This window comes from Idiotropiscis lumnitzeri, chromosome 9, assembly GCF_059441095.1.
Source record: "Idiotropiscis lumnitzeri isolate Australia: NSW breed Sydney's pygmy pipehorse chromosome 9, RoL_Ilum_1.0, whole genome shotgun sequence".
Classification (NCBI taxonomy): domain Eukaryota; kingdom Metazoa; phylum Chordata; class Actinopteri; order Syngnathiformes; family Syngnathidae; genus Idiotropiscis; species Idiotropiscis lumnitzeri.
This window is the reverse complement of record NC_142399.1, coordinates 5343633-5369177: the sequence shown is the minus strand read 5'-3', so window position 1 is coordinate 5369177 and position 25545 is coordinate 5343633. Positions and strand designations below refer to the sequence as shown.

Sequence of the window (25545 nt, the reverse complement as noted above, 5' to 3'; positions counted from 1 at the left end):
GGGGGGGGGACCTCATTCCTCAGCTTGTTTACACCAGCGGCGTTATTCAATTAGCAGTGAAACACCTTGATGACGTGACGCGGGCACCAGCAGGGAGCTTGTTTTTTTTTTTTTTTGTTTGTTTTTTTTTTTTTGTTTGTTTTTTAATCTTTGAAGAGATGCGAAAATGTGCAAACAACACGATGGATGACTGCTGGAGAACAAACGAGCTGCTCCAAATGAGCACATTTTGCATAAAGGCATTGTGGTAAATGGGTTGATTGAACAGCTGAGGCACAAACGTCTTTTGAAAAGAGAAAATCAGAGTGACAAAAAAAAGCAATCAGGAAATATGACAATTTCAATCACACCTGCTGGTGCTGTGTGTCGTTTGAGAGAGGACAAACAAACAAACAAACAATCTCGGTACTTACGTTTGGAGGCGACACGCAGGAATGGAAACGAAAGAACAAAAAGCTGTGTCATCTTCCCGTACGTCGTTTGAAAGTGGGGCTCAACGCGACGATAACTCGCTAAACCAAAAGACGACTCGTGAGGCCTCGTTGATCTAACGCGAGCCGCAGGTCGCCATCATCACGTTCTACGCTGTAGGATCTGTGACTTTGAATGTGTGTGGCTTTAAACGGCAAGGCCTGTATGTGAGTGACGTGGGTGTCAACAAATGCAAGGAGAGCGCCACTGCCATCTACTGGAGTAAATGTGCAATGACACTTTATTGTCATATGTCGGGGGAAAAAAAGAATTTTTCCCCGGGTTCACACGCCTCCACCCAGAGGGGGGGGGGCCCACCCCACTATTTGAGAAGCACCGGGCTGACCCTTTAGCCATTTTGCATGAGACACGGCTCTATTTTATTTTATTTTTTTTGTCTAAATGGCACTTGTCGGCTCCTGCGTTTTAAACTCTTGGATTAGAAAATCAAATTAAAAGAATTTAATATGTGGTAGTTAGTTTGAAGCAGGTCAAAGCACAGGAAAGCGCTCGCAGATATGTCGATGCTGCCTCTGAAGTTCAAAGTGTCATAAGGTGTGTGAGGAGAGCGCGCGTACATTTTTGTCTGGATGGTTTGTGCGCGCCTGCCTGCCGATAAGCATCACTCATTACGTGCCGAGTTAGTTCTGCGCGACGCCTCGTCACGACCCCGTGGCCACATCACAGCACGCCACTCATCTGTATTCACACACACGTCCGCACAGGGTTGGATTCTCAGATAACAAGCAGCATCGCTCTCGAATCCCTCTAATTTAAATTAATATGAGCTTGAATGATATGTTGACTCCGGTATCTTTTCACAATATCAACATGACAAATACACACACACACACACACACACACACGCTCCATATGACATTATTAAATAAATTGACTGGCAAAGTGAGAAATTCCAGTGAGGCCGGCCGCCTCTGCCCCCGGAGGCCCTTTCATTATTATTTTCCTAACATTGCGCCCTGTTAATTATTGACATTTTTTTTATTTCCACAGCGACATTATTAATATGAATCTATTAAAAAGACATCACCGCTTGCAATAACATGCCTGAGACGCTCACGGGGTCACAAATGTGAGGCCGTGAACCGAACGTTCGGAACTCTAATTGGGATGCAAATGAGGTCCAACTGGTCAGCGGATGCAATTTATCATAAACTAAATGCACGTGTTATACTTGGTAGGTTAAAAGATGGCAAAGATCAAATTTGGAGTGTCCCAATGATGACCTTGATATTATTTACTTAGTATGTGGATCGGGGGGGGGGGCAAAAATCGACTGTAATCCTATTCATGAAGCAGATTATTAATCCTGATAGAATCTTTCTGAGAAAAAGGAATGAGTGTTTTATTTTTTACACTAACTAAAAAAAGAAAAAAATCTCAGTGATTTCCAGTATGTTTGATCATCCTTAAACAAGTTTTAGCCTTTCGAGATCACCCACGACACTTCAAAGGCCAAAATTTGCATGTTTTTGCTGGAACTTGCGCAAAACATCCTCGCCGTCGCAGAAAAATGCACGTGCACATGACATGGACGTTTTTTTTTTGTGACTGTTTTGAGATTCCCTCCAAAGACCAAGAGGTGCATATATGTGCCGGAACGCGCGAAGGGTGTGTGACATGAAACGTAGGCGGAAGCTGAAAGGTGTTTTTCTTGTTCTCAGAAAGTCAGCAAAGATTCTTGTTTGCGTTTTTTGGGAAGAGAAAATGAACACAACGAACACTCATTTTTTTTCTGGTTCCAACCTGCTTGGCTCAGAAAAAAAACAGGATACATTTTAGAGGAGAAAAAATTGTTATCTACATGATTGTTGCTAAAGTTGGTATTTAAGTCTTTTTTTGTTTTCAATCCAAAACGAATTAATGCTAGTTGATTTTCCAACTTTGTTGGTTCACCGACAAACTTGACCATGAAGATTTCCCCGTCACAGCCTCTACTAACTTGATGTTTGTGTAATATGCAAATGAAAGACATTTTCCTCAGTGTGTGTGCACCGGAGGGGCTGCTGGAATGTCTCGGTTGGTCACGCAGTCTAACATGGCCCAAGCAGAGGCAACCCGGTGGACGTGTTTCATGCACAACTCACACGCACGCGCACTTGCACGCATACTGAGAAACGAGGAAAGATTTTAGCACAGGATTGGAAGTAGATTTTTATTTTATTTTTTTCAGAATAAAATGTTATAATGAGAGAAGTTTCATATGACACTACAAGTTAGGCTTTTTTTCCTCCCCCGTTTTTTTTAAATGATAGATTATGACCAAAATCTCATTTTATCCTAAATATAAAACTTACTCTTGTAATGATGAAGACAGATTATTATTATTATTATTATTATTATTATTATTATTTGTATTATTATTATTATTATTTTATTTTATTTTTTTTTTTTTTTTATTTATTTTTTTACTTTTTTCAAGAGAAAAATATTCAAGCTCTAAAAATTATGTTGCAATATTTTGGGAGAGGAGGGATAAATAAGATGTGTGTGTGTGTGTATATATATATATATATATATATATATATATAAATATATATATATATATTTATTTATTTATTATTTTTTATTTATTTATTTTCTTTTGTATTTTGGGTGACATAAATACAACGGTGCCTTGCGATACGAGTCACCCAGCATGTTTTTCTATTTAAAATATATATATTCGCGAGATTTCAGATTTTACTTGTTAAAAGAGTTTTATGGAACATATTAATGACATTTGTATTAAATTCAATGGGGCACAACGAGTTGAGATGAGTGTTTTGCGTTAAGGGTGTGGCCACAAAGCAAACTGAACTTGTATTTCAAGGCACCACTTGAGTAATCTTCCGAAAATAGTTTTCCTTTTTTTTTTTCCTCATGCATCCCTCAATTCACAGTGTCGTGAGTGAGATTAATATGCACACGCGAACATTACATTTGCATCCACACTGCAAGGCGATATAAGGCTTTGGCAGAGGAAATGAAAGAAAAAAGGGAGGGGGGGAAGGAGGAATAGATGGGGGTAGGAGAAGAACGGGATCAAACAAGTTGGATGACAAACAGTGGAGTCAAAACACACGACTTCCCCAGCGCATGCCGCTCACATTTGCTTCCTGTCGCATCCCAGCGTGTCCAACGTGCTTTGCTTTCAGTCCACTTGGAGGAGAAAATTGAGAGAGCACACAAGCAGCTCAGGAGGACCACATTTTTCATTTTGTGTGCGCGTGTGTGTGTTTGTGTAAGTGTATTTTCAAATGTAAAAAAAGAAAAGAAATGCAAAATATGTAAATGGAGAAAATTGTTTTCTATTTTCTAGGGAAGAAAAAAGGAGCAATCATGGGGGGAAAAGAAAAATGTCTTTAAAATGTTTTTTTATTTTACAAAGTAGAATTCTGCTAAAGTCACATTCCTAAGTATTTTTCAAAATATGACATATTTATTGGTGAAAAAAAATTGCATGAGAGAAAAAATTTTTTTTTAAATCTTTTTGATTATATAAAAAAAATATTAAACAACAGAGATTCAAAAATAAAAAAATATATATAAATTGGACATCCACGAGTTATGACCTTGTATTGATGCTGTATCTGTATTTTTTAGAGCGAGAGAGAGAGAGAGATTTTTTTTTGTAGTGTGAACTTGAGTAGCCAGCTGCAGTTGGGTCAAAAATATAAGGAAAAAATATACAATCTGAATATAAAATACAATTTTAAAAAGTCCTAATGGAAAAGGTCAACATTTTGGAAAAAAATATATATTCGTATTATTACACTTTTTATTTGCACTTTTATCTACAAAAAAGGCAACTTTATCGGAATCACACGCACACACAAATTTATCGTCAGAATAGTAAATCCACTTTCCTCGAAAAAAATCTGACTTCAGCCTAAATATCAGTGGTAGTAAAATAAAATGATTGCTATTAATGGTGATGCAACAAAGGCGAGTGATCCTGATTGGCTGTTTGATGTCAGCTGACCCCAATACACAATCAAGACTGACGCTCAATTAACACTCCAAGAATCCCGGACACCTGTGCATGCGTTTTGTGTTTTTGTTGTCGCACCCGTCTCGGCCAAACGAGACCCGACGAGCTTTTGTCGGCCGCTGGTCTGGCCGCTAATTAGCCGTCCAGGACCAAACGGCGCAGAGCCATTTTAGGCTTCCCGGGAAACAAACGCGCTCCCTGTAGCTCATTACGGCAGAGAGCAAGGCGATTGATTCATGGAGCCTCTCGTCACTTTTGGCCCCAAGTGCCGGTGCGGTGTCTCGTTAGCGCGGCGCCTGCGCATGCAAATGTTAAATAGTCGTTAGGATGGTTTTGTTTGGGTCGCACACAGGGAGAGACGCCACCGGGGATTCGTGTCCTGATTTACCTGCTTTCACCTTTCTGCTGCTGACTCTGCGCTACTAATTAGATCTTAAGGGCACTTTATACGTACAATGTACTACAGACGTTATTCTGCAAGTGAGTAGGAAGGTAGATTTTTTTTTTTTTTTTTTTTTTTTAGATTTTTCTTCACACCGGCCTGACTTCGGTTTTCACATTAAGGTTTGAAGACAGGGTTAGTATTTTGAAGTCGGATTTTGAGAGGATATTTTGAGAGCTCAGTAGTGTTCAAACATATAAATTATCTCATTAAAAGTACGGTTTCAAGTTAGGGTTTAAAACCAAGATTGGGACTTTAGGTTTGACAGTAAGGTTCCTAGCCTGGGTCAGGATATCCAAAAACATCAACTCCCAGTTTGAGTTGAAGTTTGGGTTTTAATTCAGGACAAGGCTTTCCCGTTAAGAGTGTCAAATCTAGGTGCGGGTTTCAAGTCAGTGTTGGGCTTTGATATGAGTACTTCAATCAGTGGTTCGGGTTTCAAGACAGAGTTAGGGTTTTCAAATTAGGGTTTGAAGATATTGTCCCATTTTCTAAGTCGGGTTCCGACCTAGGTTAAGGATATCAGACAGTGTTTTATTTTCGTAAAACTAGAGTTTATAGCCTAGGTCAGAGAATCAAGAGAGGGTTTCACAGTAGGGTTCCTATCCGGGGTGAGAATAACCAACAATGGTTAAAAACTTCAAATAAAGGTTAGGGTTTCTGTTATGCATTTAAATTTGACGTCAAGTAGTTTTTCAAAGTTTAGAACCACAACAAATTTCCTCCCAACCCTTCCGACTGCTACTGCAACAAGTACTACAATGAAACCGTCTGTCACCTCATACAGGACACTTATCCGGGATCTGCCAGCTCGACTTTGGAGAAAAGTGAAACATTTAAAAGTCAAAAGACTGGCGGGAGATGTATTTATGTGAGCGCCAGTCGTTCCCAAATTATTAGCGGTGGTGGCTAACAGAGCAGAGAATGGAGTGGAGCCCGCGGCAATCTTAGCTGGGCTCAATTGAAATGGCGGGCCAGGCAATTATGCTGTCAGGTTACACACACACACACACACACACACATGTGAACACGTGCACCCCCGCGATAAATAAGACTCATCTTAGCGGCACATTGCTCTGTCAGACCAAATAAGGAGCTCTCATCTTACGCACACACGTGCACATTTTGCCTTCGTGTTTCCCAACCTTTTGTGAGCCAAGACTCATAATAGTGATACCTTGACTTATGAGCGCACCGATTTAGGAGTTCTTCAAGTAATGTGCTGTCACTACGATTTTTTTTTTTGCTTTGTGCTGCGAGCCAAAATTTATGAAAACATTTGAAAAATCTGACAGAGCACCAAACGCAAACGTTATCGAAAATTTAAAGTAGTTCCTCATTTGCGGCTTATGAAATCACCAATTTACGTTTTTTTCCGTCTTTGGCTATTTGCTGAAAACCACACCCATTCAATGTTACCAATGAGGGAAAATATGCACTATTAGTAGATTTTTTTTTTTCAATATCATTCTTGTGACTGTTCTCATTCCTTCTGTTCATTTCATTCTCAGGATATTTAATTGATCAAAACTGGTTTGGTCTGATTGTCTTCGGAGATGTTTAGTCTCTCATCTGAGAGGCGGCTACCCACAATGCAATGCGGCAGAACAGATCGCTCTCTCTGTGCTTGTTAAGCGAGATTATCTTGTTGCTGTTATTATTGTAAAACAGACGACGGTCATTTGGAGCATTTAATGGCTGTACATTAGCAGTAAAAAAAAGGCTCCATGTTCGTGTGAACATGGAATTGAAATCGTCTCCACAGGAGGTTAGAAGCGTCCAGGCTGAGGCTGATAAAATGTTTGTAAATCATTCTGTCGAGAAGTCCAGCACGAATATCGGGGTTATCATTTTACTTAATATCCTCCAAAATTCTCATTGGGAGGCTAACCTGTGATGTTAATGTGACAAATTGGTAATTGGTCGACTTTCCACTTGCAGCTGGTTCGACTTGAAGCTTTTATGCACCACAATTAAAAAAATAAAATAAAATATTCTCCGCACTTGATAACTGTGATGTGACACGACGCACAGACGTTGGAAAAGGAGGCCGTAAACTGCCCCGCAAACTAATGGCTTGACGTCGTCTAATGGCAGCCTATAAATACCATCGTGTCTGTTTCCAAAGAAACGCTTATCAAGTTTCTCCCACCAAAGTGCACTCAGCCGCTCTCGTAAGTGGCGAGGATGCGCGTGTGATGATCGCCACCTGTTAGTCGCTCCTCCCAAGCTCCTGATCAAATATGGATGCTCGCTCTGTTTCGCGACCCCTTCTCCTTCAATAAAAGTGTCCCTCATGCCCATTTACGAGTGCCCCCCCACCCCTTCCCTACACCCCAAGAGTTATCAGTTAGCCTCTTGGCTGCATGTCCCCAACCTCGGCTGTTTTGCTGTTTTATTAACTATGTGTTGAAATATGAATGCGAGTCCCCTCGGTCAAGCCTGTCCCTTCCCTAGTCGAGCCTTTGCTGAATTATGAATACGCTTCGTCGTCACCTCCCCACCGCCGCCCTCCCGCCCATCTTTGTCCGCCACTTACCCAGTGGCCTCCTTAGCGCACAGCATCTCCGTGGGATAAAATATAGATGCTGGCCTCTGAGAGAAGCGCCGAATGCAAAATATTCGCCATTTTTGCCAGGCTTTTGTATTCTCGAATCGTTGGAGCAAGAATGAGAATGTACGATCTATAGGGATTATATTCTCCAGTAATAAAAACTGGGATCTGAAAAGTTGTTTGGCTTGGACCTTGGTCTTTGTCATTGTCCTTTACGCAGCGACCATGCTCAGTGATGGATGGCCTGACAGGATATCTTGGTGGGGAACACGAGACGGCCCTCACAGGCGATGGGGACGAACTGACGGTGACCACGAGGACAGCTCTGAGAATGAGGAAAAGTTAAGGACAAAGATGACAGGGTGGACGGAAGTCAAAGGGGGAAGAGATGATGTACAGTATGCCTGTAGCAGATTTTGGACAACATCCACCGGGAAATCTTTGTGGAGAACCAGTAGAATTTCGCAAGTAAGATTTTGTAGAAGACATGGTAGATTAGATCCTCGAGGAAAACCTGAAGGAAATAACGACGCCACCGGAATGCATCCGACTCCTGAGATGTGGTGACGAGAGCTAGCAGGTAGTATCTCAGTCAATGCCTTAGACTTGGACTTTGTCATTTTCTCTTATCGGGTAACCGATATGATGGCCTGAGAGGGCATCTTGACGGGGGACTTAAGTCAGACTGCCGGAGTGACGAGGAGGAGCAGCAAGTGGACAGGAGTGCAGCTCTGAGAATGAGGGACAACTTGGAAGGGATCGGCAGTGTCTCCGCGAGGAGTTGCACGTGGGTAGTGGGCTTTAGACCTGAAAGAAAGAAAAAAAATGATAAGGACCATGTTGGAGAGTTTGAAGGAGACTTGCAAAACCTTGGGTAAAACTTGGAGGATTTTCAAGGAGAGAACCGGAATTTCTTTAGGGATCAATACGGAAATCTGTTGGAAAACCTCGAGGAGATATCGTAATATAGTTCAGAGTAGATATTGTGGAAATGATCCCCTCGGAGAATCAGAGAGCTAAAACATGGATGATTGTGAGGAGTGAGAACTTAATGAAAACCTTTTAGAGATCATGCCTGAAAGCTTGAAAAAGAGACTTTTGGACAATCTGGTGAAAAAATGATTTTTTTGGAGGATTATTTGAATTTCCTTCGTGATCACAAGGAGTATCAACTTACTTCCCTACCAACCAAAACCTGGTTGAAATCCTGGAAGAGATCATTGAGGAGAGCCTGACGTCAGTGGAAAAGGAGAATTCTGGTGGACAAAATGTAAAAGATTTCCTGGGTAAGAATGTAGTGGAAAACCTGGTGCCGTTAATGTCGGAAAATTTGAAGGAGACTCTTGGAGAATCTGGTATGAAACCTGGAATATGACTCTCTTCGGATCGTAAAGGGTCTAGCACAGGAGCCAAGTTCTTCAAGACTAAGGGTGGATGAGAGTGAACTTTTTCAAACAAACGCTGGACTATCTTGGTCCTTTTTGATGACAGGACAGAGTCCAATCAGAACCAAAATAAATCCCAATCAAATATTAAATGCCCCTTGCTCTTAAGCGGGTCAAAGTGCAGACTTGGACCCACCTGGATCCATTTGCTTGTCGAAAAAGGAAGAAGAAAAAGATAATGACGTTGGAGTGGAGATATGAGCGTAGTCCTGAAAGAGCTCTTTGGATGCGCCTGCGCATGCGAAGTGTCAGCACTTTTTGTCTGAGTGGCAAGGCGGCGGTGGCGTCCGCTTTGTCGTAGGCGGCGCTCTGTGTGACGCCATGCGCAAAAATCGAGGTGGCGACGGCTCCAGTGGCTGCGGTGGCGCGTTATGTTTTATTCACGACAAATCTGTTCCTGCCATCGTGGTACAAAGTGTGGCTCTTTCACGCTGCTAAATCGGGATCTTTGTCTTGGAGATGTACCGCGTATACACAAACACGCACACACACACATTCTTTATCGAGCAGTTTTTCTGCTGAAATCAGCACGTTGGGAGTGATCCATTAGTGAAGAAAAAGCAGATGAACTTTATTGCTTTTACTGTTCAACTTTTGTTTCTCGCTAAAATCGACATGCCAGACTGCGCAGGGCGCTGTGATGGAGGACAAAAAGGGAAGCGAAGGAGCGCACTTCAAAATGTTCAATAAGGAAACTTTTGATTTTGTTACTCTTTTTTGTCACCAACAGTTTGAACGATCACAAACGGATTTTATTTTCGTCAGGAAATTTGGAACGTGTCCTGTGCTTGACCCTTTACGATCCGAAGTGAGTCATATTCCAGGTGTCATACCAGAAATTTTGAACGTGTTCAAAATTTAGTCGCGACCAGGAAAATTGTTGGCGAATGTCTTTGCGACCGTTTGAAACCTTGAAGGAACCTTGACGAAAAAACTCGCAAACCTACGTCGCCCCGTGAGATACGGGTTTTTAAGGTTAAAGGTTAAAGCAATTCTTCTCAATTATTTTCTGTTACGCGCCCCCCCTAGCATGAAGTTAACAATTTGCCCCGCCACCCCCCTCACCCACTCTCGGACGCAACAATAAATAAAAGCATTTTTATTGCAAATCAAACCTACACCGTCAAATTAATACTTTCTGCGCACCAGCGCGCCACTGCCACCTTCTGGAGTAGATGTGCTATTACACTTTATTGGAGTACGACAGAAAAAAAGCATGTTCCCCAGGTTCACACGTGACCCCCCTCAGCATCGCACCGCCACCCCCCCCCAGTGGGGCCCGCCCACTTTTTGAGAAGCACTGGGTTACAGCAACGTTTTGAAGCAGGATTGCGATTTCACAATAAAGTTTTAAGACCAGGCTAGGATTTCTAAGTGGTGTTTCAGAGTACAGTTTCAGACTAGGGTTTTGGTTCTAAAACACATTCCCTCGTGTTGTGAGGGAAGGCCTTTAAGGGGTGGGGTGAGTACGTGAGCGTCAGATACGTAACAGCAACGCTGTTAGAAAACAACAAGCAGAATCATCAAAACTCCTGCTGGAAGGTGATTTATTTATTTATTTTTATTCTTGAATCATGTTCAACACATTAAAGCGGCGAATGTTCCAATCTCATTTAATCAGAAGAAATGGCGATCGGTACAAAGAGCGGACCTCCGCCAAGTGTTTTAAAAAGATTCAAGTGATTGAAATGAACAATCCAACTGTGAAAAGTAAACAACAAGTTATCTGAGTGTGCAGCTGGCGTTCCTTCTTCACTTCCTGTTTTGTTTCCTTTTGGCATTGGTAATCAGGTGCGGCTGTGTCTGCGTCTGAACATGACAGATGAAGGAATAAACATAAATTTAGTTAGTCCGTGTGGGGAAATTACTTTTCTTCTTGCAGCGTCGTCCGGTGTCTGCAATAGTTTCCAGCAGAACAGAAGCAAGTGTTGTCGGTTTAATGAGGGGAGAAGCAAGAGGGGGGGAAAAAAAAAAAAAAAAAAAGCACCTGCAGGCTGTCAGCTGCAAGACGGATGTTTGCGTGTTTGGATGTTTTCTACGCGGCAACCGAATTTGTCACAAACTTCTTTGATGGATGGCCAAACTCCAGGATTGTGCTGATGTCAATTAAAAATTTAATTCGAGGCTAATGTTGCCTTTGGAACAAACAGACAAACATGGTTTGAGTTTGAAAGCCGGGTTTCAAGTCAGGGTAGGGTTTGAAAATGTGGTTTTTGTGGTCAGGTTTGCATTTTGAACGACAAATAATGTTTCAAGATTGAGTTTAAGTCAGGGTTAGCGTTTTTTAAATTAGGGTTTCAAGGAAAAATTAGGGTTCGAAAGCAAACGCTACAAACCAGCGTTCCGGTTGCAAATTGGAGTTTTCAAGATCAGATTAGGGTTTCAAATTGTGGTTCCAAACCTGGAGTACGGTTTCAATTGATTCAATTGATTCAATCCACGGTCAGTTTTAAATTAGGGAGTCATTCCGAGGTCAGCGGTTCAAGATTAGGTTGAGGGTTTCAAACTAGTGTTTGGGTTTCAAGACAGAGTATGGTTCATTACTTTTACGGTTTCAATCTCGGGTTAGGGTTTCGAACAAGGGTTAAGGTGCCAGATTTGGGTTGTGGTTCCAAACAAGACAGAATGAGGGTTTCAAATTAGGGTTTCTAGACAAGAGTTAAGGTTACAAAGTAGGAGTTGAAGTGAGTGTTAGATTTTCATGTTAGGGTTTCAAGCCTTGGTTAGGGTTTCAAGTCAGGTTAGTCGTTGCAGTCGTGTCCTACAATACCACAACGCGTCACAACAGATAAAACGCGGCCAACATGGAAAGAAAACAAGTTTAGAGGATGGAGCATACATACAGTGTGTGTGTGTGTGTGTGCGGGGGTGTGCGGGTGCGGGGGGGTGTGCGGGTGTGTGTGTGTGTGTGTGTAAAGCTTAGAGATAACACATTATACCCCGTGAGCCTTTTCTTTCTGATGAATGTGTCTGCTTTGGCCAATTCTTCCCCTGATTGACTCCGGAGGTGGTGTGTTTGTTTAAGTGTGTGTGTGTGTGTGTGTGTGCGCGCTTTTCCAATTGACCGTGGGTGGTTGCGTGTGTGCAACCTATTTTGCCGCCTTTGCCCTTGTGCAGATTGTTCTGTCAGGTGCAGCGTGAGCGGCGCACCAACTTCTTATAAAAATCAACATTGTCTTGTCGCCCACTTGTGTGAGCAATTGTTTTTGTTGCGATGAGAATAATCTGATGAGCCGATCGCACGCAGCCTTTTTCAGTAACTCGCCGTGATGACGTCTGCAAAAGCGCACATGGTCTGTAAAAAGAAAGAGGACATCTGGTATATGGTTTGAGCTACTGTCTTAGGAAACGAGGACATCACCTCAAGAGACGCTTTGTGCCTTGGCAAATGAACCACATGCTGCTTCACCAACTCTGCCTGGAGTCATGTGATGTTAAACACATTTGTTGCTCTCCTCTGCAGTTGCAAATTGATCACCCCCCCCGTTGCCTCTTTCTGACACACAACCTGTATGACTCCCAGCAGCAAGTTTTATTCATTTATTTATTTATTTATTTTTACAATTGACCACTTCACGAACTTTAACCTGAAAACTGGTCATTTTATTTATTATTATTTTTTTTTTAATGCGCCCTCACATAGATTGTGCCCTGGGCGTCCGGTCACATTGCCCATAGCACAAACCGGCCCTAGACAACAGCCTAAAAAGTGGACCAGTCCTTGGAAAAGAGGACAAGTGTTCATCAGGTGAACATAAATTCTATCCAGTCGACGTATTTATTATCATTAATTGCAAAAGCTTAAACATTTAAATCCCATTTTATGCGGGTGCTCTTTGTCATCATGAAGCCAGAATGAAGATGAAGATGAAGATGACAATGAAGATGGATGACCGTGTGTGTGTGTTTGTTTTGTTTTGTCTGCCGTGACCTGCCGGCGTTTCATCTTCATCTCCGCTCTTTTCTCCTGCAAACACCAAAGCTCATCGGTGCGTAATTAACAGCCAAAGCGACAGCAGGAATTCTGGTGATCCGAAATGAATGGATGTTTTCTTTTCCTTTTCTATATTTTCTCTTTAAAGGCAGCTTGACAAACTGCGGCTTTCAAACCATTGCTGTTTGAAACCATAATTTGTCGCCCTAAATTTGTCTTAAAACCTTATTTTAAAAATCCTCAACATGGCTTAAAATTCTCATTTGAAACAGAACGCTTGATTAAAACCCTAACAGCCTTGAAACCCTAATTAAAAACCCTAACTGTAGCTCAGACCCCTAATTTGAAAACCTGACCCTTCCTTGAAACCCTAATCATGACTCAAACTCTTACTTTGAAACGCTACCTTGAAATTCTAAATTAGCTCCCTAATTCTTGTTTCAAACACTAACCATGTCTTGAAGCCCTCATTTCAATTCTACCTTTTGCTTAATACCATAATTGAAACCTTACCCCTGGCTTGAACTCCTCATTTGTATTCCGAACTGACTTGATACCCTAATTCAAAACCCAAACCCACGTTTGAATACCTCATTTTCAGTCCATATCCAAATTTTAAAGCCTTACTATGAAACCCTAATGGTGGCTTTATAATTATAACTGTGACCTACTAAAATCCTTGAAACCTTACTCTCAAACCATGAATCTTGTTTGAAACCCTGACTCTGTCTAAAACCTCAACTAGGGCTTGAAACCCTAATCATTGTCTGAAACCCAACCCTGTCTCAACACCCTCATTTGAAACCACAACCCTTCATCTTTGAAACCCGCACCGTGCCTTGAAACCCTAACACTAGTTTCAGCCCATTGCATCAAAGCGAGTTGCTCAAAATGTGAGCTGAATGCACTTTTCATTACCTGGCGATGTTACGAACCCGCTCACATTCACTGACGTCGTCCCCGTCCTGGAGGCCAAAGCCGTTCGCAGACACGCCGTATTGTCTCCGCGGCCGTCACCCTTCCAAAGCGCTGAGTGCATTTTTTTTCTTCTTCCCGATGCTCATTGTGCGCCGGCCCTTTAATGGAGATGTTCAAATTTCAAAGAGCCATTAGAGCGCTGTCTATATAATAGGAAGATGATGAGGTGTGCTGGATGTGATTACAACATCTGACACCTGCGTGGATGAAGAACTCATGAAAGCCGCGGTCCCATTGACACAATGGCTGCATGTTATGATTTGTAATGCGCGGCGAGAGCTGACCTACTTTCTATACATTCACACACAGCCCACTCAACCCACAGACTCACTTTGTGGCCACCTCCAACATAGTTGGACACCAAAGCCACTAAGTACATCATAGAAACTATATTGTGGAATAACAAGAACTTTTTTTTTTTTTTTATAGAACACGACAAACAGGATAGAACACAGCGGCGGGGGGAGAAAGTCACATTTGTGCAAGTAAAGTAAGCAGGTTGTAACCTTAAAGTTGTAAGTGACTGCGGGGAAAATTAATCAAGTTGAGTTGTAGAGCAAATTTCAAGCATGTCAAGTCATCGCTGTGTTTAAGCAAGTCGTATGTGAAATCATGAAATCTTCCATATATATTGATCAGATAAAAAAAAAAAAATCACTGGTCATGACAAAAATCTGTACATTATCTTTAAAAAAATAAATGAACATTTCCATCTCTAAAAAAATCAAACAGACAACAACTTGAAATGAATGTATACACTTCAATCATTGTGATGCTTATTTTTTGCTAGCATTTTTATGGAAAAGCTACATGTGCTGTTTTTGGTGCTAATCAGTTTCTCAAATCTATTAGGTGTGTGTAAATGGATGCCCGAGAGGCTTTACATTAGTGCACTTGGGGTATAGAAATAAAGTTGTATTGTATTGTCACTTTCAGAAGTTGATGTGCGTTAGCTTAGCTAGCTTAGCATCACATTTCCCACAACTAGCTTACCTGTGTCTGGCAGATAAAAGTAAACCTCGTCTTTTATCTTTGAGTTACTTCTGATTTTTTTTTCCAGTTTCGTCAGAATGATAATACTGAAAAAAAAAATCAAAATGTATTCATCTTTGGTTCAACTTAACGCTTAACGAGTCAGCCTCCTTGTCTTTTTTTTTTTTTTTTTAAATCAATTCAGAATAACAAAAACTGATCAAATCCACTTGATTTATTATTACTTATTATTATCTTAATTTTAGAAATTGTCAGTGTGATGTATTAATCAAAAAAAAAAAAAAAAAAAAGCTAAAGATTTGTGTTGACATTGGAGTGCTTTCATTAATTTTTCAAGTGTCTAAATCAATTTGTCACGCAGAAGACGTCAGAACTTTACCCCAAACATGTTGAACTCAGCCTGGGAGCATCTCGATTTTTCAGAGCGACAAGATGAGGAAACAAGTCGACCCTGTCGACGTTACAAAGTGTGTGCGTGTGTGTGGGGGGGGGGGGCATTTTGAAGAGCGAGCACACGCCACTCACAAGGAGAGCAAAAGAGGCGAGGAAGAAGGAAGGCAAGGAATGAAGTAGCGGGAAAAAGATGAAGACCAACTCAGTGACTCATCACTTTGGCTGCCACGTCCCGCTGAGAGATCCAATGAAAAGCTGAAGAAAAGAAAAACAAAAACAAAATAAACATGCTCAGGGGCTGAGACGAAAAAAAAGTGTTGTTGCTGCCATCAGTGTTTGGTTGACAGCTGAGCTGTTTATTTGAAGGATGAGGAAGAGGTGGAGAAGGATGAGGAAGATTACGAAGACGACGAGCCCTGAACTAAAAAGTGAAATATAATTGAACTGTTCTCAGGAAGTGATACTTTCACGTGCCACTAGAGGGAGTACACGCGCCACGAGTGGGACGACGTGAACATGATATTTATGCAACATGTAGCTATGCGAGTGATTGCTTTTACAGAATGAGTCATGTGATTGTTAGGTCATTAAAAACAAAAAAAACACTGATGGTGATTTTTGTGGCTTCAGGCACATGTGTTTGTGCCACGGAGTGACTTTGATGAGTACTCAGGCGTGTGATTTTTATGCAACATGTAGCTTTGAGGGTGACTGTTTTGACCGTGTGAGTGTGTAATTATTAGCTTACACAAAACAGTGAGTGATTGTTTTGACAACACAAGCATGTTTCTGTTATTGCAAGCTTTGACTGATTTATTTATTTTTCTCTACAAAAAGGTGCGATTTTTAGGCCGAAGCTTTGAGATCAAATGTTGAGATTGGTAGCACACCCAAAGCTTTGGGAACGAATTTTCTGACACCAGAATGTGGTTGTTATGCCACCTCTACCTTTAAGAGTGATTGTTTTGACCAGAAAAAATTATATTTTTTTTCACATGTGTAGTTTTGAAGTATTATGTAGTTTACCGAGTGATTGTTTTGACTGCAAGCGCCTATGATTTTTATTCCATGTAGATTTGAGAGTCGTTTGGACTACACAAGCATGTGATTGTTATGCCACTGCACAGTCAGCTGATTGTTAGCCCTCATAAAATATTAAGAGTGATTGTTGTGACCCGATGTGAGAGATTATTATGCCACGTGGACTGTAGGTTTGAGAGTGATTGTTGTAACCGTGTGAGCATTTGGTTGTTATGCCACGTATAGCTTTGAGAGTGATTGTTTTGACGACACAAAAATTGAGTTATGTTACCCTTAGCTTTGTGAGTGATTGTTTTGAGTTGATGATTGTGTGATTGTTATGCCACATATAGCTTTGAGAGTGATTGTTTTGACGACACAAAAATGGAGTTATTTTACACATAGCTTTGGGAGTGATTGTTATGTCACATGTTGCTTGAAATACCTTGAATATGCCATGCTAAACTTTACTACACCATGTACCGCCTTAACATGTCATATAAAGCCAGCTGGATTGTTATGACAGCATTTGAGACTGTATAAATTGTTAGTAGTGATCTCACTTGGTGCTGAGCCTTGCAGTGTGTGTTTTTATTGGTCTCTGCAAGAATATAAAACTACAAAAGACAAAGTCTTTCCTCCAGAAATAATTCGCCCATTGCAGAAGTGTTCCACTAGAGCTAACAGCAGAGGCAGTGTAGCGGAAAACACAATCTCGGGTAAATACAACCAGAGGAAGAACAAACACTGAGACAAGTGGAAAAGAGAACATGATGATGTAAGTCAGGAGAGAGGAGGAGGAGGAGAAGTGGTGGGTGGTAACAAGTGGGTGAGAGATGCCTTCAGGTGGCCAATTTTCCTCACCCTGTTGGAGGGATTGAGCAATTAGGACCGCTCTGTGTGCATGCATGTGTGTGTGTGCGTGTGTGTAGCTTGTCATGTCAACAGCAGGTGTTGTGCTGTTTTAAAGGCAGCAAGCAGACCACTCCGAGCAGCAACCTGTATTTTATCAAAAATTTAACACACACTGCAACACATCACAGCAACAGCACGTTATAGAACGCTGTGGAAAACATTGTTGAAGGCTACGACCTACATTATAGAACGCCGTAAGTGCGTCATAGATTTGGACTACCTGAATCGTCGAACACCTATTTTTTTTTTTAACTAAAAGAGAATGGATGAAAATGCGACAATAAAAAGAAAAAGGAAATGAGGGGAAAAATTCAAATGAGAAAAAAAGGAAGGAAACATTTTTCTAAAGTTTAACCATAAAACATGAAGAAAAAGAGGAAACAAAATACAAAAATTAGGGGGAAAAAAATAAAAAAAAAATCAACAAAGCATAAGGGGAAATGACAAAAATTAAAAAAAGACCAAATAAGTAAGAAAAAGGCAAAAAAACAGAGTAAAGGTGAAATAAATGAGGGAATAAAAATAAAATAATTAAAAAAAATGAGAATTCCACCAAACTCAACAGAGAAAAAGTAAAAGAAAAACAGCAAGTAAAACAGACCAACAAATTAAAACCAAGAACATGTAAAAAAAAAAAGGCAAAAAAAAAATCAACACCACAAACAGTACAGCACACGATACCACAAATGACATAATGCAAAAAAAAAAAAAACATTGGCCAGCATTTGATTGTTTACCGAATGAAGTGGCCAGTGATGTGAAACACCCACTCTCACGTAGAAGTGTCTGTGTTTTAATTTGAAGGACACTTCGCGTGTCGTTATCGTGTATCGACCGCTCACCTCTGTGTCTCCCTGAGAGCCCGCTCAGCCTGTGACAGTTGATTTCGGGCTGCCGCACGTTTGGCTTTGCCTGGCGTAACCCCGCTATCGGCGCACACAGCACATGCATGATGTATGCATGACGCCGCCGCCACACTTCAAGGTGTGTGCCCATTCCAAAAGAGAGGCAGATGTTGGCAAATAGGGCAGGAAGTCAGAAAACGCGCAGTCAAGAAATTTTCTTTTGAAGTTCAAGTTGATATAAAGTGGAACGTTTTTTTTTAAGCACGTAAATGTCTTTCGAAAAGCCGAGCCGGAAATTATGAAAAAGATTGAAACAGGAAGGAAACGAAAAGCAAAATGCAGACAGATATGACATTTACGTTTCAATTCAATTCATTCAGTCGAGCGGTCCAGTTGATCAGGTCATTGTCGTCTCCATCGTAAAATTGCGTGAAGGACAGCGGAACATGCAAAAAAATACTGGAAACATCAAAGTGATCTCGCGGCAACCTTTGTGGACGAGAATCTCTGGGCAATAAGATGTGATTCTTCATCACTTTTTCATGAATAAAGACCAACAAACACACACTTTTATGTACGACAGAGCGATGGAATATTTATGAAGGCCCCAACGACACCACATATAGCAGTGAGGAAAATGTAATCGAGTACCGCACGGCTTCATGTGATGCTCAACAACAAATCAACTCAAAATGATTCCATTATAGAAAATGACAGCAAACTGACCTGACGGGAGCTTTTCAAGATATGAGTTGTTGTGCTGATGTTTCTTTTTTCCTCCCTTTGCTTTGACATGTGAGCAAGTATTTGACATAAGAGCGCTATAAACTTCGCAGTAAGCGGCAGTTTGGCTGTTAGCTAGCAAGCTCTTTATTTATGTTAAATGTTTATTCTACTTAATTAGTACAATATTTCAGCGTACTATTTTCCTTATTTAAAAAAAAAAAATACATTAAAAAAAAAAACATTTTGAGGGGCTAGGCCAGAACAATTTAGTCTAATCAAACTAATTTAACTCTTATCTCAAGGCATCACTGTCCATCATGACATTGCCACAAATCTAATCTACATTTTAAGATCAGTAACATTTCTTGCTTCCATCCTGCTGGTCATTTCTGCCCTGCCCTGCCCTGCCCTGCCCATGTGTGAGGGTGTAGTTGTGTCATATGTCTTTGAGCACTGCCATGAATAATGCAGCGTGGTGTGCGAAAAGATAACGAGGCAACATGAGGTTGTGTCGAGGTTGAAGGAGGCGATGTCCCGACAATCACCTGCGACCCTCACAGCATGGACCGTAAACGGAGGCTGGGTGCAGGGTCGGCGGCAGTGTCGGTTACAGAAGGAGGTGAGGATAGTTCGGGTTGTCTCCTGTTTGGGATCCTCTCAACTTTTTAATAAGCCCCTTTCACACAGCCCGGCTAAAGCCAATAGAGATACAATGTGGTCAAAACAGGCTTTCATTTGCAGTTTAGTTAAAAAAATAAATAAATAAATCATTCATTTGACGACACATATCACATTTATATCGCATATCCCAAAAGACTTTTTCACCACGTCACAAACAAGAGGGGAGAAAAAGTGAATTTGAAAGTTCAACATTTTTTGGTGAGAAGAAAAACTCTTTGGAACAAAAATTTTGAACAAACCCTCGCCGGTCATTCTCATGAAACAGTGTGGCGGGCGGGGGGAAGACATCTGTTTGTCAGTTCGTTCTAGTGTTTCCATCTTTAGCATTAGCATATCGCACATTGACGTTGATTATGACAGTTGATGCAAGTTCTCTCGGCAGATAAACGGCTCTAGCCTGGAACATAAGATACACGATTTCTGGACAGCCGCAAATGTTCTAAATTGTGGTATTGTTCACATACGCGCAGCCCTCCTCTTCTCAAGCTAGCATAGCCTGCTAGCTCAAAGGCTTCAATTTCAGCAGGAAAGTTGATTCAGAATAGATGTGACAGAAATTCAGGCAGAATGTACATGATCAGTGAGGGACTAGCTAATCAGCTGACGTTCCTATTTTTTTTTTTTTTTTTTTCAGATTTGACAAGTGCTCTTTTGACACTGACATGCACAGTTAAGTGTGCTGTGGCGCTAATGTTAGCTAGCAGGCTAGCCACTGTATTTTGTTAAGTTATTCAAGGATAACCCAAGCCAAACTTTTATACATACTTATAAATATTAATACATATATTATTAATATATTAAATCAGTTTAAGGCAGTAGTAATCATTCCGATTCTGCCACCCAGACGTAAACTAGTGCCTATTGTTTATTGACATCATGAAACGCTCTATACCTTTGTCCCTGTGGTTTGGCTTAGATGACACTCGATGCATGTTATATTCATGCATAATGAAATGATGATATGAAAGGAGGCGCAGAAAGGGGGAGGAAAAATGCATCTGCCGCTGCGGTGCCTTCATCTCTTTTGTACGCTCCTCTTCATCCGTCATTGTTTGTGTTCCTCTCTTTCATTTGCCCGCTGCCAAATTGAGACTGAACGAGCTCCAAATGGCTTGTGAGCGCAGACGGAGACACTTCCAACACTTTGCCACTCTCTTTCATGAACCATCATCCCATACGCACACGCATACACACAAACACATGCAGACCACTGGCTGGCTATCAGCAACCTGCAGCTCTTCAAAAAAAAAAATCGTCTTATTTTGTTTGTTTGCATGTTTGCAAGGACATTTCATTATGTAGAGCTGTGCTATCAAATAGAATCCAGTAGAAGGTAAAAATATACCTTTTAATTTGGGAATTCTACCATGGAAAGTTGGCAATATGGTAAATTATCAGAATATGGAAAAGAGTTCCCAAGATGTTCTAAATCAGGGGTGTCAAACTCGAATACACAATGAGCCGAAAAGAAAACAAAAACTAAAAAAAAAAATAGATTGAATATGGAACAAGCAACACTTATTACTATACAATATATAAATTAATAATCCAGATGTGCAAAATCGAATTTAAAAAATCAATGACATTCAGTTAATAAATGAAATTTAATAATTATAAAAAAATATTTAAAAAATAAAAAACAACAATAAATCAATCAACCATTCGAGCCCATATCTCGAATTCGGCCCGCAGGCCAGAGTTTGACGCCTATGTTCTAAACGGAATGGGGAAAATGTGGATTTTTTTTTTTTTTAAATATGGAAACTGCTTTCTCACATCCAGAATTTTGTGACTCTTCCAAATTTGCAAAAATAACAAATTGTTGAGAAATTTGAAAACTATAGAATGTCAAAAAAACTGCACAGATTTATTTTTTTCTTGGTGCTGAATAACATCTTGTGTAATCAAAGAAAATATAATCCTTAAAAAGAACAAAAAAAAGCAGATCACGACATTGGTGCTCTTCTCATCTTTCCAGATCATGACAAAAGGGGAGCAGAGTCGGTTGCTGGGCAACAGGCATCAAAGTTGATAACCTGCCATGGATTGCCAAGGAAGAAACTCAGGAGGTGTAAAGTGGAACTATGGCCATTTCAGGTGAGTTATGAGAATTTCTTTTTCGTACTTATGGCGAAATCATCCAACTTTGTTGGGGGGGGGGGACGTGTTTTTTTTCCCAAAAGTTGATTTTCTCCATCTTTTGGTCAGAAATTTTTTTGTTCGGGTGAAACCAATCCATGTTCTACAGCTGATCACTTAAGAATGAAAAATGCTAGCGGAATTTTTTCTTTTTTTTTAATACAGTAATATTTGTTTCCACATTTCAGTAGCTGCTGATTATTTTAGGGGGGTTCGCCCTCTTAAAATAAACATACACACACACAGACACGTTGCCTTTCCAGTTTCCAGCCAACTGGATCCAGTAATTGCAATTCCTATTTGACGCCATCTATTTGAAAGCACCTCTAATTGAGCATAATCAATAGTCAAATTGAGTCAAAACCATTGGATGGAAAATGAAAAATATCATCCGCATTCATCAGTCCGTAAAAAGTTTCTATCAGCATTTATTTCCATTTTTTTTTGTCAACTAATGATTACTTTTTACTTGAGAGATTTCAAGTGGCGTGACTGTCAAGGAGCGCTAATGCTGCTCTAGTTGAACATCCGAGTCTTTGTCATTCGGCAGCTGTTGTCACCGATGGGATGTGGAAATGAAGTCTTATTATAAAACAGTCGTCAAAGCACAGATGGAGCGACGCAGACAGACGGCCGCATCATTAAAATCAGAGTTATAAAAAGTTGATAATTAAAGACGGGCCTCGCAGGAGGAGGAGGAAGACGGGGGGATAATTGGCTTTCTCTGCCTCAACACTTCGACCCACTTTACCGGCAATATGTTCCGAATATGATACACACGCTGGCACGTGCGCACACACACTTTTATATGTGCCTGTGTGCTCCATGTGTCTTTATGACAGATGATTGGGTTGTTCTTCCAGAAAATAAGTGCTTAACCCTTTAAATATGCTCATTTGTCCCAAATGACACAGGACGTCTCAAAAGCAGCTGTACAAATATGATGTCTTTGTATTATTTTCCACTTAAATAAGTTCATATTTCACAATTATTACAGGGTAAAATGGAAAATCAATGACATATTGCTGGTGACGGCCAGGAATCTGGCATGTACAAAACCATCACTTCTCAGAAACCAAAAAAAAAAAAAAGCGCAATAAAGCCATTTTCAAAACTTTATATTGGTCAATTATGTTACATTTTTTAAAAATTATTAGAACTTTTTGTACTATTTGTTTAAATTGTCTGTAGGACAATTTCAATTCAGTCTACTCGTGGGCACACTCATAGCGGGCACAAATGCTAACTATATATTTTGCAATTCATGGGGTTTGCTGAAACTATAGCGGAATAGCCACACATAAAAAATATAAAATAAAAAAAAATAAAAAAGATACATTGCACAAACTCCACCTTTAGAAAATTTCAGCACATTATCCTCTGGCCAAATCCAACTAATATTCATTTGACATAACCAAAACGCATGAAAAAGAAAAACTGAATGACCCACACCAATATTGGATCTCTGATAGGTTTTCTCATTCAACTCATTCCCACTTAGTCCACCGCGAAAACATCCCAGGTGTGTGTGAGTTTAGCTAAATAAGTCCTGCAGAGGAGGAAGTGCAGGGTAAGAGGAGCGAGAGGAGGATAAGTGGAGGAAGATGAGGATAAAAGGAGGATGAGGAGGAGAGGAAAGTGACAGCAGAAGGGCATACAAGTCATGCAGGAAGTGAAATCCGATGTGGAGTCTTGTTATGAACAGTCAAGAGTTCAGCCATCCGTTCACAGTTCAGCGACTAACCTCTGCTCCTAAAATGTGCGTGTGTGCTTGCGTGTGCGTGTGTGTGTGTGTTTGTGAGATTTACAATGAGTTCTGTGTGAGTGTGTGTGTAAATGTTGTAGCTGTCTGAGACACGGCGTGACAACGAAAGCCTCTCAAAGTGACCTTGTTCCCTTTCAAGCACACACACACACACACACACACCATAACTGAGCTGATGCATTTTTTTTTGGGTTGAGAGTGTGAATCATGGCAGCCTATTCTTTCTGGATTTAGTAGGATTTTGTCCAAAAAGCAAAAGCAGTTACAGTAAGCATCCATTTAAATGAGCAGAAGCTTATACAGCAAACATCCGGGCTGCTTTTCAAAGTCCTTTTTAGTCGAAATGTGTTTTTAACTCATTCACTGCCATTGACGGATATAGACGCCAAAAAGTATATTAGTATATAAGTTTTAATAAAAAGTTCTTTTTTTTATGTAAATATCCAATCTATGCATCTACAGTTAAATCTATCACGGAAAAACCACATTTGAAAGAATATGTTCTGAAAATATTCCAATGGGGAATAATGCAAATTAATTTAGTCAGTTTTCAAAATAAAATGGCCTCTAGTCTTCGGTTTTAGCGTACACAGGAAGTTGAAGTAAGACTGCGTCTGTGTTTATTCGTCAAGTCCGCTTCAGTGCAACACAATCGGACTCGAACAACGACCAAAAGTCAACGAGGCAGGAGAAAAACGCTGCTGTGTTTTGTGATCGTGTGTGCGCGCTTGCGTTTAGATGGGCGCCGGCCACGATGTATTTTTAGCGCCGGCGGCCAGTCATCAATAACAGCAGACGTTTTTAAATCAGCCTTCACCCATCTATCAGGCTCGCGTGCTGCCCGGGGCTCGAACCCGTGCTCGCACTCATTCGTCTTGCCGCGTTTCTGGCCGCTGACAGCTTGCCAGGGCCTGCTTAAAATCACACTTGGAGACACGCGAACGCGCACTCACATGAAAGCTTTTAGGGAGCATGAGCCTGCTTACGCTTAAATGTCTTTGAAAGACTTGTTTTTGTTGTCTCCGATACGTCCCCCCCAAGGGCAAAAAGTACGTTACGAGCAGCGATGCTTTGATTGCGGTCGGTTGGTCATAAGTCAGTCAGTTATTTTGTTGCGTCGGTTGTTCAGCCTCGTCGTTGTTCAGTGAGTGAGACCATCACTAAGTCATTTAGACAGATAGTCAGCCGGTTAGTTAACTCATTTAATCGCAGCCGGGTTTTTTTCTGAAGATATAAAAACTTGAAGCTCGGACGCAAATGGCTAAGACGTATAAATACGTCTTTGGGAGGCGGGCACTACAATCTTGAAAACGTATATTTACGTCTTTTGGATTGAATGAGTTCATTAGTTGAAAAGTTTGTCAGATTTTGCAAAAGTCTTTATTGAGTTCAACAAAAACATAATTTTTTCTTCGGAAATATAAGTTAAAATAAACTTTGACGGAAATAAGCCAAAGCCCCCTTTTTTTTTTCTTTATTTAATCAAATACTTTTTGCACTTCTTAAAAACCTTTCCCCCTGTGCCACTGTTCCCCGTCAGCGTGTTGGTATTCAAATCAACCACGTGGCAAATAATGAAGCAACCTTTATGAAACCCGGAGACACGACGGCGGCCTGACTTCAATCGGCCGTCGTCTAACCTGCGGCGATGCCTTTCAACTTCCTCCTGAGGTGAATTCTTACACGATCCGCCCCGCAGCCATCCGCCTGCTCTTAATTGGGTCTCGGCGAGAAGCGGCGTGGCTCTGGAGAGTGACACTTAAAACGCGTTCAATTTGACTTCACTTGATGAAAAGTCATCCTGTTACAGATTTGGGAACGAGTTGTATAAGTTTACAATTTATTAGTGATTTACTAGTCGCTGATATTGCAACGGTTGGCATGGTGGACGACTGGTTAGCAGGGGGTGTAAGGTTCGATTCCGGCTCCGGCCTTCCTGTGTGAAGTTCGCATGTTCTCCCGGTGACTTTGTGGGTTTTCTCCGGGTACTCCGGTTTCCTCCCACATTCCAAAAACATGCATGTCAAGTTGATTGGACACTCTGAATTGCCCCAAGGTGTGAGTGTGAGCGCAAAAGGTTGTTCGCCAAGATGTGATATTGATCCAGTAGTCAACACCGAGCTGGTGTGGCCGATATTATTTTATATTTATTTTTAATAATTAAAGTCGACTGATCATCAAAATGCTTTACTTTTCCTGACCTTTAAGTGGTTTTGGTATTTTTATATTTTCAAGTCAGATTGGCAAGAATTT

General features: G+C 40.8%; 1 protein-coding gene across 2 annotated transcripts in view; it reads left to right on the top strand.

The window, feature by feature from the left end:
- Window positions 1-25545, top strand: part of LOC148329963 (uncharacterized) — a 269796-nt gene that overhangs the window by 226378 nt on the left and 17873 nt on the right. For both annotated transcript variants that reach the window (XM_088304302.1, XM_088304299.1), the window contains exon 5: window positions 21367-21485. In XM_088304302.1, the coding sequence (XP_088160428.1) occupies window positions 21367-21420 (54 nt within the window). In that variant the 3' untranslated portion in view covers window positions 21421-21485. The remainder of the gene's footprint in view (window positions 1-21366; window positions 21486-25545) is intronic.